The sequence below is a fragment of the Acromyrmex echinatior genome, chromosome 3 (genome assembly GCF_024713525.1).
Source record: "Acromyrmex echinatior isolate Ae372 chromosome 3, ASM2471352v2, whole genome shotgun sequence".
NCBI classification, from domain to species: domain Eukaryota; kingdom Metazoa; phylum Arthropoda; class Insecta; order Hymenoptera; family Formicidae; genus Acromyrmex; species Acromyrmex echinatior.
In genome coordinates this window covers 13,957,825-13,977,576 of record NC_141854.1, presented here as the reverse complement: position 1 = coordinate 13,977,576, position 19,752 = coordinate 13,957,825, and the positions used below count along the sequence as shown (strand labels likewise).

At 28.3% G+C, this 19,752-nt stretch overlaps 1 protein-coding gene across 1 annotated transcript; it reads right to left on the bottom strand.

Annotated features, from left to right (window-relative positions):
* Window positions 1-57: 57 nt before the first annotated feature.
* Window positions 58-18,872, bottom strand: DopEcR (G-protein coupled receptor DopEcR). The gene is made up of 5 exons (XM_011052719.2): window positions 18,529-18,872; window positions 10,045-10,413; window positions 9,094-9,313; window positions 8,340-8,769; window positions 58-7,246 (listed from the first exon to the last, which is right to left on the bottom strand). The coding sequence occupies exons 2-5, from the start codon at window positions 10,154-10,156 to the stop codon at window positions 7,067-7,069; spliced, it is 942 nt and encodes a 313-aa protein (XP_011051021.1). The 5' UTR covers window positions 10,157-10,413; window positions 18,529-18,872; the 3' UTR covers window positions 58-7,066.
* Between the last annotated feature and the right edge of the window lie 880 nt (window positions 18,873-19,752).

The window sequence follows — 19,752 nt, the reverse complement described above, 5'->3', positions numbered from 1 at the left end:
AACAGGGTTAAAGATGGAATTATGAAGAATTAAAACGAGTTCCATATCGAATTCATATCGATTGAAATATGAAGGCGGCATCTACGCCCTCTTTGTTTATTATTGTAATATCTCACTAATTTCTATGACAATAATCGTTAATATTGTACCATTATCATCAAAGTCATATCACGTTATCATCATGACACATCTAGTACGCTCATTACACTCCGATCGGGATTGCTTTCACGGCGATTTTCATATATTTCCTTCATTTCTATTACAAATTAGTATTTTTAAGACGGATGCATGTCGCATGTTATACTATTGTTCCATCAGTATTAATTTTAAGAGACATATCGCGAGATAATATTCTGCATGTTTATTGAAATTGATTAATATTAACTTCGTTTCAACAGTGCGTCCGTCCTAAAAAGAGTCACTTATTAAATCTATTTTGATTGCCTACATACGAGTTAACATTTTATCGAGCAAATAAAACGATTTACAAACCACATCATAAAGTCTTTAGATTAGATAATTGTATATAATAACAAGAATTTTTACTTACAAAATTTAAGCTTATTTATTTACAACATAATAACATGTAAAACATATATTTATACGTTTAATATTTACGTTTAATATTTATTGATACATTGCGTTCACACACAGAATGTAACATTTATATATTATTTTTATTTATAAATAAAAATTCAAAAATTCAATTAAAAGTTACAATTTTTTACAATTGTTTTAAACTTTCATTCTATCATATTTTTTATTTTTGTTTTTCTGTAAAAGTACTTTGTAATAGTACTTTGTAATAACGTAAATAAAATATTATTAAAAATGCACTTTCTTCTTAAAATTAAATAAAAAATAAAATTATTATCCATTACAATTAACAAAATTATATGATTTTTAATCGCTTATGGAAAATTGCTGACTACTGTTACTATTCTTATTTGTTAGATTGTCCTGCAGTGTTTATGGTTGGCAACAACTTCGAATTATTCAGTATTGATTCACATAATCACGCAGCAACTATTCGCACACGCATATAATTGCATATAATTATATATTATTTTATACACATGTCATAATATAAATAATATAATAAGAAATTGACATTGTGTGTGTGCGTGTGTCTGTAAACCGTCTCATACAGTCGGCAAAATGCAACTTGAGTTACACCATGTGTTGATTTTGCGCTAATTGAAACCGCGAAGCATTCCTGATCTATGAATAGTTTCTCAAGACAACACTTTCTACCTCATATACTAAATGTGGTAATCTCAATCGCTGATGCATGTATTTAAATAAAAAGATAAAATGTAACATGTAATAGAGAGACAAATTTACTGCAAACATTAATAGAAATACCTTGTTAACCAATAAAAATATATGTATTATGCTTTTGTAAAGAAATTGACACAAAAAAATGACGCTAATTTCTCTTGTCCTCCACAAATCACAACACCCATAAAATCAAATATTTAAAAAATGTAATGTTAGATAAATCACATAATCATAAAGAAAACTTTCATTCTATCATATTTTTTATTTTTGTTTTTCTATAGAATAAAAATATTAAATTTAACTAAAAATTACAATTATACTTAAAAGCGACTATATTTTTAAATTAAAACATTTCGATACATATCTATTTTATTATACATATCTATTTTATTGAACGCAACAATCTATTTTTATATTATGTTTACAAATTTTTTATATAGATTTGCAGAGGATTATCAAACGTAAATATTATTGTATACGACTTTTATGGTTACCACACCGAGCATATAACTCGATTCTGCGCAAAAATCGTCGATTTTGATGCCAAGATGATCGCAAACGTATTCATGCGACCTATCAAAGCGATCCATCTGCGAACAATCAGTTAAAATATGTAATAACAGCGCGCTTGTGGTGAGGTACATTACAAAACTAGTACAAAAAACTAGCAGCTAGGTACAAAAATGTAATTAATCATTAATAATGGAGGCCGCCCGGGAAACTGCCAGGGACCAATTCTGTTCGCTCATTATTTTCTTTCGCATTTTTCTCGTGTCTTCCTCATTACTTATTCATTTTTCTATTTATCACCGACAAATTCATTTCTATCGGTCGTAACAATCAAATCTATTTGAACGACCGATTCTTGTTCTCTTTTAATTCTACAATCTTACTTTCTCACGCGCAACCATTCTTCACTTTTCTTTTGAGCGACTTTCACATGTTTAGAATGTCGTAATTGCTGAGAAATTTAATACTGCTCAATTTTGGCGAATCCACGCGTGCATAGTGGTGCGAGATGTTTTGCACAATTTAATTGTGTGGCACAATTTGATGTTATGAAATAGTCAAGCATGAAGAAAAAGAAACTATAATAAATTTTATTTAATCATTGATTTATAATTAAATATTTAATTCTGAGATCACAATATGGAATTATATTAATTGGCTTTATTTTAAATAAAAATTGTTACTTAAAAGTCACTTTTTATATTATTAATAAATGTACAATCTACGAATTGCTTTTTTGAAATAAATATCTTGTTCATTAAATTATTTATAAAAAGTTTTATATTTGTTGATATCAATGTTTTTTTTAAAATGAGTTATTAATTGCAAACAGTATCTTAATGACATTTTTATCCATAACATTGAACAATAAAATATTTAATAAAAATATTTAATAAATATTTAATTAATATTGAGAGAACCATATTTTAAAATTAAAAAAATGTTTTAAATATTTGAGAGAATGTTTTGGAATCTAAATAATCGTAAAAGTATTCATTGCGATGTCAGAGTTAAATAGTTAATCATAGATATTTGAATAAGAGTAAAGAGAGAGTGAAATATATTTTATCCAAGACAGAAAGATCTTTCAATACTATATTATTATCTCGAACCACTGCGCAGCGGCGATGTTAAAGTACAGGAATAAAGCTTAGATATTCGGATCTGGACGAAAGAACCGAACGAGCAATTCTATACGTACAAAGAGATATGCGCAATAAAATCTATTAGCGCATCATAGCCGAGTTCGGCCAAAAATTGTCGCAGTTCGAAAACATGGAATCTTTCTGGGGAAATATTTTTGGGACCGGAAACATATGCTTTAATAACACAAATTATGTTTGCTTTTATCATATTTATTTGTATTATTAGCAGCACAATAAGTAATGCGGTTGTGTAATATTAAGTCTTCATGGGATTGAGCTGAAGTATTCCATTATATGATTACATCGCTGTTACTCATTGTACTGGCAATAACTTATATAACAATTTTCAATAATATATGAAAACATACGACATCTTGACATATCTTATATTCTTATTTACATGTTGAAATTTTTAAATATTCCCCGAAATTTTCCTTAAATTACTCGAATCTGCGTTACTTTTTAGCCAGTTTTTAGCCGATTTATATAGCTAACATTTGAACTAGAAAATAGTTGATAGTTTTGTTTGATTCCGTTGACAATAATTCCATTAAGACATCATGATCATAAAACGTCCTTTATATCTTCTTGTTATATTAAATAAATTAGTAATTAAATTATTTTTTATTTTGGTAAAATTATCCAAAATATTAAAAACATCTACATTAATTATTAAATGTATTCCGTTACAACATTTTAAAAAAACTTTATATGAAGATTAAATAAATTAAGAAAAATATTAAAATAAATAATTTATTAATATTTTTGTTAAAATAAAACTTGAATCTTTTTGTTTACAATTTGTTTGAGAAATAAATTGTCTTTATTTTTTATTTATTTGTTTTTTACTTAAAACTGTATATGTATAAACGCGAATTGTAAGTATAAAAAGAAATCATTTTATAACAAAAAATAATTGCTTCATATTTAAATTGTTTTTGAACAGTTTTAGTCCTTCGTATTTAAAATAACGAGCAGATATTTCGGACTATTTTTCATCATTCATAGAAAAACACTTTTGTGCTCTTTCAACGTTTTATAATATCACGAATTAAACAGCAATTAAATACTTCTATCGGATTAATTTCTTAGAGAAAAGTTATACTTGAATGAAAGGTATTAGAGTCTACAGTAAAAAATAGAAGCTGAGACTTTCCTAGACACCGATTTGCATATAGATTCATTTACAGAATTGTCAAAAACATTGGGGCACGCCCATACATCCACGCGAATACATTCTATTCAGGAGCACAGCGAAGAAACTTTGGCAAATTTCATTATTCGCTTTTCATTTTAGCGACGTTACGTGGCAGTTCAGCTACGCCTAATTCTAGCGTACTGTGCTATTCGTAGTAGACGCCAAATCTGTTCACGTTCGCAATTCTTCTTGTGTGAAACCCATAATTTCTTGTAAAACACAAATAAGTTTTTCACTTAATATCAGAAAAAATTTCTCATGCTTTTATTTTTTAATTGCTATGTCCAATTTTATCGCTTAGTTAATGAGTAATATATAAAGTAATAAATAATAAAGTAATAAAATAAAATAAATTTTTTAAATAAACATTTAATAATTTTCTTTTTCTGATTTTGTCAGAGACGTATATATAAACAAAATCAATAATTTTAAATAAATGTTTGCATATTTTTATATGTCTTGATTTAATTAACTGCGATAATTATGATTTTTTTGTTTATAAACTAGTGTTTACAAACTAAACCAATAATCTGTGCTTGCATTTGCACTCGCTGATTATGCTATAAATATTTAAATTTAAACAATCGAAAGTTTTCCCTTTTTCATAAAATTTTGTGAGACCGAGTTTTTCTATATCAACATATGTTTTCTTTTTATCGGCCTTTCTCTACAATATCGATCCCATTTTCAATTTTGGTTTGTATTGTACATAAGCTGTCCAAAACACATTTGAAATTGCGCCTCGAGTTGTCATGGTTCACGTAGATGTGCGAAAAGTGGACGCAATAGTTTACGTTCTCATGCAAAAAAGTTGCTATTAGCTGATTTCGTATATATCGTTTAGTACAAGATTAATAATAAAGCTTACAGCGGGCGCCGAGTTAGAATGCCCGTAAAACTAGCGCGTGATCTCTAAATTAAGAATTAGATTAAACGACGATATTTTGATTTTCATGGGGAGGGTATTTTGTTAATGCAGTTCGTCAAGAAAGCCAACGAGAGTCTAACTAGATTTTGAAGAGAAGCATCCTTTCTTTCTTGTCGAAAAGCCTGTCATTTGAATAATTTAACAATCGATTTTCACTAATACATTACGAAAGCGAATCTCGATAAGTGTAAAAAAAATTATTTAGGATTCATATTAGTCATAGAAGTTATTGAACTACATTGGAATCTTGCACGCAATTCGTCAACTCGTTCATATAAGTTGATAAATTCACTATTGCCGACTTATCCCTTTTATTACGAATGTGCTGTCTAATATTTTTAAATATTTATAAGTCAAGTAGTCACATATAAATTATGCCATTTTAATAATTTTACTATAATTTTACTATAATTTATGATTATATCTTGTTAGTATTCAAATATACTTATAATAAGAAAAAGGATAAGCGAATTAATTAGCATTGAAGACGCGCAGATTTCTTGATTTCATTATTTATTTTGAAGCTTTCCGACGAGAAAGAGAAAGAGCACAGAAAGCCGGCGGCTAGGAAGCGCATTAAAAAAGCGTAACGTTTGCACGCTCGGCACTCGATTATTTTTTATCGAGGGCGTTCTCTACGGGCACGACGACACTTCGACGACGCAAAACTCGTCGCCGACGACGCGTCACATTCATAGAGGCATCTCCGTTAATTGACTAAATTTCTCTCCCCGCATATATTCCGGCGTCATTTAGTTCAATAGATCAATTTATGATTGGATCTGTAACTTGCTTGCGCGATAGTCATTAGTAATTCACGATTTTCGCATAATTTACTACGACATTTATTGAGCGTGATCTTATGATGTAAACTAGGCGACGATTAGTTTCAAATACCGTAGAACGATTCTCCGTTTCATCTTCGTATACGGCACAGAAAGACATCCCCATTAACAGGACTCTAATTAACGGACTTTAGCGTGTTTGAGCGAAGCGAGATTATTTTAGAGAAATGGACGCGCGTCGGCGGAGTCGCCGAATTCCGCCGGCAAAATATTTCGCATAGCTCGTTGCACCACTCGCATTTTTTCACTAATTTGCATTTTTTTTTTTTTTTCATATAAATGAACCATTGTAATATTGATTTTTATTTCAAAAATTGGGCAAGTTAATTATTGATTGTAATTTTGATTATTTAAAAAGTTTAATCTAAATAATATTTAAACTATCTATGTTATCTGAAATACGAGACTTAATTTAATATAATAGCTTTAGTAGAGAACGTTTAACTATTTTTATGATACTGTTTCCATTTATATTGCAATGAGCAAAATAGTACAATAAAACTATTCAATTTTCTTTCTATTTTTTTTCAAAATTTGGGAAACTTGTTTTTTGTATCTTAAACCTTTCTTAGCGTTTTGTAAATCTTTTATAAACGGATAAAATTTTACGTTCTTTTATACCAAAAGTCTTTTTTTTAGGGAAAAATATATAATATATTACATAAATTCACGTTACAATACTATACAATTATAGAAGTGAATATAACCAAAATGCAGATAACATTATAATACAGAGATTTGTTTTTTTGAAAAAATATTAAAATCTTTACATAATTAAACTAAAAAATTAGAACTCTATGCTTTATTTTCCACTTAAAAGTTCAAAAAATTTAATATGTTTACAAATTTGCTTCCATATTTCAAAGTCTCTGTCAATATCCCACATAATTGTTAATTTATCACTAAATATACACTTTTTATTTCTATTTAAATCTTTCATTTTATGTAAATTAAGAATCAATACCAATATATTTATGAACTGCATCTTTATTTATTCCTGTATCAGAGCGCGAAATTTTAAGGAGCTGTCTCTTGCGAGTGGTGCCAAGATGCGAGGACGATCCTTGAATAAATGTGAAAACGACTTCTTAAGAACGCGTCGCGGATAGAACAGAACGCAAAATAAGCGTCCCTGCTTGCAGACGTAGTCGATGTGACGTTAGTCATCGTCGTCGAGGCCGAGAAGTTCCGGCGGAAGTCGCCTATGCCGACAGCATATGGTGAGACAGAGCACTCGCACGGCCAACCGGAACTGGGGGCTTAGTGTGCTCAGCACAACCGCTTTCCAAAAGCTGTTTGTGACTCCCAACCACACCACGGCAAAGTGTAAAAACGGCACCTAGTTGAATAAGATAAGATCAAAGAGATTAGAGGTACAATAACTGCATATAAACAAATATATTTATAATATAAACAATATTTATAAGTGAATTTTCTCTCGTAATTTGTGGCGTCACTCTTTATCTTTCTCATTACTTTTTCTTTTAGAATTTGAAATTCTGACTATTTTTTTTTTTAATTTGTTAAGTACTTTTCGGACTAAATAATAAATAATTCCAATTTATAATGATTATATACTTATAAGCAGAAAAGCGCAAGTGGAAATTCTCTTTAATGCAAATAACTGATTTCTATTAATAAAAACTTAAACAAAAAAGAAATAAAGTTTATTTTAAATATATTATAGAAAATGTCGTGTACAGATAAATAAGAGAGAAGTATTTCTATATCTTCTCTCTTCTATAGAAGTGTCACACGAAGTATGTCCTTGCATGCAAACTTCTTACGTTTACTAGCAAGCATTCTCTATTAACCTACTTTGCTTTACAACGTACCGACCTACATTTTTAATCGTCTCATTTTCAATGCCTCTTTTCACAAAGTTCAAAGTTATTTTTAAATCATATCAATGTCAAGCGAGTGTCATTACAGTCGTCCTAATACTGAAGTTTTCAGAAAAGTAATTTTAACAATCACAACAAAAATGTACTACCCCATTAGCAAAATAAAAACAGTTATAAATTGTGTTATTTTTTACATTAAAATTGAAAGTAACTATTAATCAATTAATTTTGTAACTATATAATTTTTGGAAGAAATCAATCAAACATAGAGATCTAGATATTATTTTCGATTTAAATTTAAATTGTACTTAATATTACATTATAGATAACTTTGATTTTCTCATTCTGAATTTATTACTTTTTGTAATATATTGTATTTACTTATAAAAGTATTATTTAATACTATTAAAGTTAATCAGTTATTCGTATATTAGAATAGAGTAGAAATATGTAGTTAATTATGAATAATATATGTATGATCTTAACGCACATTAACTAAATTTATTTATAATACAATATTAACATATTGTAAATTCATATTAAATTATTTTTCCAAATATTAATTCAGTAGATTATAAGAAATATTACCTGAGGAGGTCCGTTAACGACTGCGTATATCCTTAATCCGGCATATGGTGCCCATGATATCCAGAAAGCCATTACTAGGACAAAAGACATGATGTGACTCGGGTTGCTCAGATTTTCCGATAACGCAGTAGCATACTCCTTGTCGTGGATTAGAACGCCGGACTTCAATCGCCTCATCATGGAGAATATGTAGAAGTATGTATAGACGATGGTGATGACTGACGGTCCCAACACGAGGATGGACAACGTGATGGTATATGCGGCCATATTGCCCCAATCGAGCATACAGATGAAGGCCTCGCGGTCGAAAATCGGTTTGTTGAAACCGAGTAAGGGCGGGCAGCACATCATCGCCACGCTGATCCATGTGAAGACCATCCAGCATTGACATCGGGTTTTTGTCTGTACTGTCTCGTATCTGAGTGGTTTTCTGCAAAAGTCACAAATTAGAAACTCATATATTATTATAAAGTCGCCTGTAAAAAGAGTTTGCAAAAGCCAAATTTCAGCTATGATATTTTATCAGACTGTTACAATTAAAAGTAATAATATACGAAATATCTATAATATAAAAGTACATATACATAATATGTAGCAAAAAAATAAAATAAAAAATATAATAAGATCTGTATAAACAATATGTTAATATAATAGCTATGTATTGCTATAGTCAAGAGATATATGGTATAATTATAATACATTTGTCATATATAATTAATAATATATCTCGGTATAATATACATAAGTGAAATACCTGATGGCCAGATAACGATCCACGGAGATCCACATGAAGGTATATACTGATACCGCCCAAAGCGTGACTTCCAAGTAACCGACGAGTCGGCACACGATATCTCCGTAGACCCATCTTCGAACCAATGCTGGATACACTGAGAGCGGTACCACTAACACACCACACAGAAGATCTGCCGAGGCGAGTGATAGTAAATAGTAGTTTATCACCTCGGAGGGACCTGTAAAAATAAAATATTCTTAATATGATATACGTGATTATTATCATCTATTCATTCATTATTTCTTTTTTTATTGATATAAATTATATTAGAAATTAGCAACTAATTAATTCTAAGATTTCTAGAATTTTTAAAGATGGAAGATTAAATTCCGTAATTCTGGAAGTCTAAAATTTGATTCTGAAAGTCTGAAAATATTTTTTTATTTAAATATTATCAAACATCCAAAGTATAGTAATACACATATATAATTTTTTAAATTAATTTTTTCTGTAATTTGTATAAATTCTTATATTAAATGTAAATTTTTATATTAAAATTAACAAAATAATATATTTTTAAGTTAAAAGAATGTTTACTTTAAAAATAAATATATGTTAAGAATTTGATATTTTTAAGGATTTATCGTTAACAAAATGTTGAAATTCACATCGTAAATCAAAATTGTGATAAGAATATATAGAGGAAACATAAGAATGACAAAATAGCAAAATTGTCAAATCTTCGAAAATGTACAATATTATTTGATGTCAGAATGAACTAAGTCAATAGTTCATTCTATTAATAATGAAGTTATACTGCTTATGACTTTCAAAAAAAAGTGTATATACGTGCAAAAAGAGAAGTATACGCTGAAATATTGAATGCGTTTAATTAAGTGACAACTAAAATCGACATAAATATAATTTTTAAATGTGCAATATTTGCGAAGGCAAAAAATTTTGACTTACCGCGGAAGTTGAGGTAGGTGACGATAATGAGAAGATTCGAAATGATGATGGCGACGGCGACCACGAAAATAAGGCCCGCCTGCATGAGAGCCTCCAACGAGTGCTCCTCCATACCGCCGCCTTTTCGAGCTGCATCCCCCCCACCCACCCTTAAATGCTTGTACCCTTCACCCTTTTCGCGATCTTTCCGCTGTCAGGTACTGGACCTTCCTAGGTAGCTTGCACTTTCAGCTATTGCACGTTTGTTTTCTTCGTTTCTAAGGCTACTCCGCACTCTTAGAAAGGAATGTTTAAAGTTCTTAGGCAAATGAGTCCTCGATACTGTTAGGTCTTCGAGGATCTTGATATACAATCGATGTAACTGTATCACTGTAAAATCGAAAGAATTTTAATCTATATGCGCAATTTGTTGCGATTATCTTGTGCATATTTTTTATTTATTCTATATTAGTGATTAAAATAAATATATTTTTGCAGAAATAGGTTTTTTAAATAAAACAACTAATTTATTATACGTACGTAAATATTATATAATAAAGAATATAGGTATAATAAAGGTAAAATAAGGTATAATAAAGAAATTAATACAATAATCTAACAATATACTGTTGCGTTAACACAAGTAAAAAATTAGCATTTTTTTAAATAAAAGAAATTTTGAAAAGAAATTGCTCTCTCTCTGTTTCTCTCTCCTAAAAACTAATACATTTTTGAGGAGAGAAAAACACGTTTATAGTTTATTTACTTATATACAATATAATGTTATAATTTTATAATAATTAATAGAATTTACATTATATGGAGTGATTTCGGTATTTACGTACTCAACGTCTCAATGTTTACTCAGCAATCGTTATGATTTTCAACAAAAGTATAAAAGTATGCTGAGTTTCAAGCAAAATGTGATGATCCAAATGACTGCTTCCAATGTATCGTTCTTTAAACAATGTTTAAGGTGTAAAAAAAATTCTGAATCCTTAAATATCTTTATAAATAAATATTTCTCAAAAAAATATTTCATTAAAAAATTATAGGACTTAAAAATCTAGTAGGTAATATTTATTTATTTGAATGATTTTGAAAAGCCCAGTCTAGGTTAACGTAAAAATCTTTGGAAATAATTGGAAATTCCTATTTTTTTTACATATTTTTGTAAATGAAGTCGCGAGTTCTAAAATAAAGTATGTTTCTTATCAGTAATTTTCGAGTAATGAAACTTGAAAGTTATTGCTGGCATTACTTAAAGGACATTGCAGAACATTCTGTACATATGACGATGTAAGGAACTGCATACAATCAAGAAATAAGAATAGAGAATAGGAATAGGAACAGAGAATAAGAATTTCAATTTATCAGAAACTGTGTATTCCAATATGTTTTTTGCGTTTTTTTTCATATTTTCTGCCTTTTGTTTTTTGCTTCTTGTATTTTTGTCGCATGGAATCGAGAAACATCATATACAATTTGTCATTTCTGAATTACCGAAAAAAACATTATTTCATATAGATCACAATTATAGACCAACAGTCAAAGTCTATTCTTATGCTAATTCATTCATGTTAACATTCTTGTTATTGTTATTATTGTAAAGATATATATATAGTGTTTTTGCATCATGTTTATCGCTAAATAGAATGAACTAATCTCTTCAATCTAATCTAATCTAAATTGTTAGCGTATTTAACGCGACGTTTGTTATTTTCTGTCGCCCGAGATAAAAGTTGAAATTCTAAAAAGACAAGAAACACGTGATAAGAAATATAAATGTCGGTAAAACAGTGTGCAAAAAGGCAAAAGATAAAAAGTAAGAAATAAGAAACCAAGACACGTTGTAGAATAGAATTTATTACAAAAGTCAGAAAAAAACAGAAAGAGTGATAATTTGCAATTACTCTGTTACATCCTTTTATTAGTATTGTGTTATGATTTCAGTTTTTTACTGTTAATAAAACCACTGTTAGTCAAATCATTTATCAATATAGTAAATAGCGCAACCATATATCATCATTTACATAAATTCATTACTGTAGGGAATACAAAGGCTTAATGGTTATTTGGTGATAACATAAGGGATAGTAAACAATGAAATAACTAAAATATGCTAAAAACAAGTATTTAGCATATTCTTTATTTAACTTGATATTTTGTATCTGATCTGTTTGGATCGATATACGGCATTTTTAGTGAGCGAGATTTATACCCAATGGACACAAAATACATAAATTAGATTTAGTGTATTAAACGTAATAGATGCATCAAATTTTAAAAACTTCTGGAGTCGTGACATAGTTTGAAAGAATACATTATATAATTAAGACTATAAAGTCTTAATGATATAATGTATTCTCTTTCTTTTTTATAGTCTTATAATTATATAATGTATTTTTTCTATAATAATATCGAAAGAAAATAAATTATTCTGACATCTGAAGACAATAGTGTCTCGGCATTAAGACAATAATCATTATCTTAATTAAAACGTCATTGCGAATCAAAATTAAAAAAATGTTTTGCTGAAAAATTATTAATTTTGAGATGTTCATTTTTTCATCAACGTTGCGATATATTAATTAATTGTAGGAACTCAAAACGTGGTAAACCTTTAAAAACGCAGAAATAATGAAAATTATATTATACACTTATAAAAATGTAGTCGAGTAAATAGTTTATTTTAAGAAAAGTATCTAGAATATAAAAAAGTATCTAGAATATAAAATTACTGAATATTATTTAGTTATATTTGAACTAATATATCATCTGTGATATATTAGTTCAAATATAATCATCAAGATTTTTTTAAAACTTCTTAGATTAACATAATCCAATTTTTAATATAATATTATATAATATTATTAATGGATATTTTGAATTTTGTTATTTGAATAAATATTATTAATAAATATTTAATTCTGTCATTGAAAAAGTAAAAGAAATAATTTAATAATTATGCAAAAAAGAAATTAACTTATCTTTAGGCAAATACTGTTTGTATAATGAATAATGAAAAGTTCTAAATTAAGACTGTCACGCGTGCCGTTCATTTTCAAGTTTGAGGTCAGTGTGTCAGTCCAGTTTGGTTTTAGAGGTGAAGAACGGACGTGGAGGAGGGAAGTTACATAGGAAAATTGCATTCCGAAGGATAGATCAGTTGGATAACGTACAGAATGAGTGTATTGGATAAGTTTCTGGATCGTTCGTGTCGATAATACACGCCACCGTCGAAGACTTTTCTTCCTTTTTATTTTCCCGCAAAAGCCACGTAATTCTTCTCTTGTGGAAACACCCGCACGATAGTTTCCTTCCCTTAGTATCGACCGCCATTCATAATTTAGCTGAGTCGATCTTGAATGGAGGGGTGTATTATGTAGCATCGTACTGTCTGTTATGTTTCCTAAATTAAAGTGGAACTTTCACATTGTATGACAGGATGACACATTGTCACGTGACACCATTGACGACATGAAGCAAAAGCAATATATAATTGCATGTATATAAAAAAATGTAGACAATTGAGACAATTAATACTACACTTTCCTGGAAGAACATCGCGCTTTATGTAGTTATTTTATAAATATTTTTTAATATGTGTTAAATATGTACTTATATGCAATTAATTTTATAACTTTGTAGGATATTAATAATGTATTATTTATAATGTAATTTGGAAAATAAATATTTTAACTTACATAAAGTTAAAGATAAAATATAATTTTCAAAATAAAATAAAGATATTTATTTCTTTTGTTTTATATCTAAATGTTTTATATTATATAACGGTAATATTCAATATTTTGATAATATTTACATGTAATTTATTTGTAACATTTATTTCTCGCACACAAATATTTGAAAATTATTTGAATTATCTGCCGATCAAAAATTTATTTAAATAATAATAAGAATTTCTTTGGCAAAATTAAATAATTTTGCAAAATTTTTTTTCTTACTTTTTTTAATATTTATGTTGTTTATAAATGTATAAAATTATCACAATGAATATATATAAGAATATCAATTATTTTTTAATTAATCAATTGTTTCTGTAAGATGAACAGTATCGAAAATAATTCATTAATCTCAGAAATAAACTTAACATCAAATTCGAATCTTCAACTGAAACATTTCTCTGGTATTACATCGTGCTTTCTATTGGATTAGCCTTTCAACAAACTTGCAGCAATTCAAAACCAGCAACAATTCAAAACCAGCTACAACCAGCTACAACTCTAACCAAGATATGGGCGTTTATTCACGTGAAAGCGACGTAATCAACTCGAAGATCGATATATGTTGCAATTATCGTTTATAATGGTTGCTTAATTATAAGCAAAACGTCATAAGCGCTGACACGCAACGATCGAGACCTTTGTTACGTAAAAAGCAGCTTAATGAAGTCCCAAATAAGTTTACGATTTGAATAAATCAAGACGCTCGCTAACTGTCTCCTTTATCTTTCGTTGTTACTAATGTCGATATTTCTGATAATACATGATTTCGCTACTGATTTACTATTTCATTTCCTTTTTATCAAATATAAAAAGAGGTACAATACAAATATTGACCTACGAGATTGTCAGAACGCGAAATAGTCATCAGCAGTTTTCATTCACTGGCGGTGATATTGATCGCGCAAAAACATGTTGGAGAAAGCAATTTTGTTTGTTGCACGGTTCAGATAATAGTTTAAAACAGTACAATATGTTAAGAATACGATTGATATTTATTCAATAAAATACGCAATAAATTCGGATATATGTATATTTTTTATTTTATATAAATTACTATATAAAATAAAATGCTTTTAGAATTTTAGAACCTTTTTCAATATCTTTTTAAGTTTTTATCGAAGTATTTTACTATAATTATAATTTATACAAGCTTGTAAATATAGATGTAGATGTAAGATTATATATATACATACACAAGTATATATATATATATATATATATATATATATATATATACATAAAAGTAATAATGTAAAATATAATACAAAGGAGCATAGTTTTATGATACATTTGCAAAAATAATACGCTTGTTAAAATAATTATATAGAAAAATTAGAAAAGAAGTAATAATCTAGAATCTTTTTTCTTATAAAATTACAATTTTAGTTATTTACGTTTAAAAAAAAAGAATAACTTACATGCTTTTTGAATTGTTACATCCTTTTTTTTTATTTTTGACAATACAAAATTCAAATTTTATTAATTCCTTCTTATTTTAAATATTAATTATTATTTGTTAGTGACTGTGAATACTAAGAATAATTTTTAATAATATTAAAAATAATAACAAATTCAATATTTGTAACACAAATATAGTTTTTATCCTTATATTTTACACGTATTTAATTGACAAATTTTCATTAATAAGTAGAAATCACTTTAATGCTAAAAAGTAAAACTTAAAAAGTTGTAAAATCAATTAATTTATTAGTAGCTTTTCTGAGTATCATATGTAATAAATTAATAAAATAATTTTATTTTTAATCTATTACCACAAAACACTTTTCATAAAATCCAAACTTTTTATTTAATAGCACAGAATAACGGAAGCTGAAATACTTCGACTAAACACATTAATCAATATGTCAATCAATACGATACGGACTTATATTAGATTTTAAATTATTTTATGATATTGCTAATAGTTTCTTGAATTTTAACATACAAAATTACTCATTTCATAGTTAATATGTATTTTCTTAACGATGATAACTTAATGAACAATGAAAAAACCAATATTGAATTTAGTTATAATTAAAAGTAAAAGTATTTTAATAAAAAAATTTTAGGAAAGCAAAAAGAAGTTACAAAACAATTTATAATTAATTTTAAATAAAATTTGTTTAAACATAATTTTGATCTTAAGTTTATTTACTAAGCTTCTAAATATAATAAAAATAAAAAATTTGTAATAAAACGATGGCCTTTCTTAACCTTTTTACTAGGGAAAAATCGACTTCAGATTGATTAAACGATCAAAGCAGTTAAAAGGGCACTCGGTCATTTCAGGACACAGAATCTATGGCAAAACTGTTATACACATATCTACCTACATTATTTCTTGCGTGGTATAATTGAAGACAAACTCACATATGTAATATTTGCTGTTTAAGACAGAAAATTGCGAGAGAAATGTCAAGCGATGTAAATTGTTTTTCGTAACGTCATTTTCTTTCATAAAGAAATATTAATATTATAAGATATCAAAAAGAACCTTCTTATTCAACCTTTAATGCAATTAAATTAAACATGTAACATAAATAAAAAATAAAATTATATGTTAAATGAATATGTTAAATGAATTATATGTTTAACTGAATAATAATAAAATTATACCTGGTAATGTTTTTGTTGGTAATTTAATTTTTGTTATATATAAATTAATATTTACTACACCGTTATTAATGTTATTTAAATATAACTATATTATTCTATATAAAAATTAAATATCTATTCTAACCGCAAAAATTTTAAAAATTTATAGTCACAATGTGAACTATAATATATATATATATATATATATATATATATATATATATACACAATAAACAGAAATTATTACTTAACTTATTAATTTTAAAACTGCAAATTATTTCGATTTATGTTATATCAAAATTATTTAAATTCTATTATATTAATCGTATCTTATCTTTGTATCTACACATTATTATTCGATATAATCCACAATATATTTTATCATAGACACTAATCGTTGTATATAATTTTATATCCATTAATTTTTTTATCGAACATCATAACATTAAATATTCATTACACTAAGCTGAAAAAGATTTTAACAGTTCCACTTTCTTTCGAGATTTAAACTTTATATATAAAATGATGCAATATAATGTAAAATCCAATAAAGAAATAAAAATCATTATTTTCTATCATTTTGTTCGCAATCAAAATCCTTATAGTTAAAAAAACCAGTCAATAATCTAAAAATTCTGAAAAATTCTACAAATTATCCAACAATAACTTAGTAAAAGTTTAGAGCTATTTTTTTTGATGAATAAAGATTGGAATATCTGCTACAGTTAACTTAATTCAATCAAACTTTAACTTAATGTTTAGTTTAATTCTTTAATTTAATTAAATTTCCAACGTATAGTCGAGAGATTACGAAGGATGGAAGGATTGAGTCGAACACGGCCTCGCGGGTTCGAACTGCCGCTATTTTTATCTATTCTCATATCCGATGGCAATCAACGGCATGGTCTCATTGCGGCTGACAAAAAAGAAAACATGGAGCAACGCTTTTCCCGGCGGGGCTCTTCAATTATCATTGGAGCGAGAGAACGCTCTCATATCAGAATGCACAGTGACGAACAACCGAAGCCATGTCCGAGTAGCTACTCCCTTTTGTTTAGTTAACCGAATATTTGCTCAACCATGCGCATGTGTCGTGATAAGAGGTGATCCACGAACAGCAGCACGCGCGAGTCAATGCACATTGTAGATTTTCAGGGCAATCAGCCGCGTGCCTAGTTTGCGATATAAAATTTTAATGGTCTTTTGTTTGTACATTTATTAGTAACTTTTTGTAGCAATTTGCAACAACTAAGAAAGGAGGATAAACAAATTTTTTGCATAATATTTTAGTTTTTTGATTTTATATTATATTTTACTCAAGAGTTAACTCAAAGTGTCATAGATTTGTTTTATTTAATTAGTCTGTTCTAAACTAAGAAATATTATTACACTTAGATTAACACAAATTTGTTTATAATAAATTATTATATTAAAAAAAAAATAAAATAAAAGCTAATGGAGTAACTTTCAATAGCTTCTATTTTATTTTTGAATACTAAAAATTCTTAATTGATTTTTTAATACTAAGAATCCTTAATTGATATAAAATTATTCAGTTTCGTAACATTATTGTATTATTATATCAAATTTAATGCTAGTTAATACTGATAAATCAGAATTATTAGTGAAAACAGAAATATGATACTTATATGGCAAGAGATAGAAATAACAGAGAAAGATATATGAGAGTTAGCATAAATAAAAACTAAAAAATATCAAAAACTTTAAAAGTTTTATTCGTTTTACACATCCCAAGATAATCCCTTCAAGAAACATTAACAGAATAAATAATTTCAATTGACTGCGTATATTATTGCGCAAGGTTTCTCTTGACTGGAAACGAAGAATTCGATTGTTGGAAGATATCAGACATAGAGACCAAATTAAAATTCCCCATTTCCCTGCTTTTTCGATTTGCAATTTCCAAATCATTCATTCCAATCATCCATTGGAAGCTATCGTATGGCGATTAGAGAATTTATATAAAAAAATAATAGACTGAAGCAACGCAATACTCACAAATTATAATATCTCGAAATCCTAATATAATCGAGTAAAACAAAGATAACATCGTGGTCCAGAGCAGTATCCCGGATGTCGGGCATTCTGTCTACTGCATCTATGCTACTCATTGATCACATTCGACCGACATCACACGTACCTCCTCAGTCGCATCCTGATTGTGTGCACCAGTAGCTCTTGCCGGTGCCTCTCTCACAGTCTCCTATACTCCCGTCCACCCTCTCGCGCCACTTTTCTCTGCAAACCCGGCCAAATCGAAAGCGATCAAGACAATCAAGACGCTGATAATGCGTCCTCTACATCTGTCGTCGTCTTCGTCGTTGTTATTTTTCTATGTGACGGCGTTTTAAGGTCTTATATATTTTTCTCGCTCTATTGAGAGATGCACTCGAGAGACATTCGCGAAAGCACACTGCTATGAACACGCGCTTATATTCGCACTCTCACTCGACCCCAACCGGGGCTTCTACCACTACTGACAGAGAAATCCGTTTCTTTCCCTCGGCCCGGGCGTCGAAGCGTCGATACGACAACGACGACGCTTGCGCGCCGCCCCCAATCCACCCTTTCCCACCCGGGCATTTTCGTGGCGCATTCGAGGCTGCGACCCTGCCGTCGCAATGCCCCGCGCGAACATCGTCGTGAGTCGTCACAGGCCACAGCGAATCTGCTCGCACTCTCGCTGTTGCAAGAATACGACGATTTCAGGGTTGTCAAACGCGTTGAGCGGAAAAAGTTGGTGATCATTGGATTGATATTCTCTGTTCTCGACTAAATGTCTCATAATACTTTTTTTATCGATTTTCGGTTCACCACCTTGACTCCACTCTATTGCATTTTAAAGATTTATAAAATACTTATTATTATAAATTTCTGAAATTAAATTGTAGTACAAAATGTCTCAGACTTATATTAATATATCTTTCTATGTATTGCCCTAAGAATCTTAATTGTTATTAATAGAATTGTAATGGAAAACTTGAACATACAAATTATCCAAATTATGTAATATATGTCATTATTAAACAATTTGTTTTATAGTATTAACTGATCAAAGTAGTGTAATGTCAATAAAAAATCCAAGTAATTTCCATGTCTTTTCAAGTAGAATGATATAGAAATAAACAGGGAATCGATAAGTTACAATTGGTCACTTAGATCGGTGAGACTCACTATAGTTAATTAAATTCCCTATCTGTACTTGTTTAAATAATATTTGTTGGAATTATTATTTAGAACATTAACCTAATTAAATCTTACTTTATTTTACTTCATGACAAAAAATATATAATTTACTTTTTATTAATTTACTTTTATTAATTTCGGATATTATATTGAATTTTATCTTATGTAAGTTATAAAA

What these genes read in the sequence shown, in the direction of transcription:
- DopEcR (XM_011052719.2), bottom strand. Translation starts at nt 10,156, where the DNA reads ATGGAGGAGCACTCGTTGGAGGCTCTCATGCAGGCGGGCCTTATTTTC. An exon ending in GATCGTTATCTGGCCATCAG is followed by an intron (nt 8,770 to 9,093) that starts GTATTTCACTTA and finishes TGACTTTTGCAG; the next exon opens with AAAACCACTCAGATACGAGA. An exon ending in TCGTTAACGGACCTCCTCAG is followed by an intron (nt 7,247 to 8,339) that starts GTAATATTTCTT and finishes TTATTCAACTAG; the next exon opens with GTGCCGTTTTTACACTTTGC.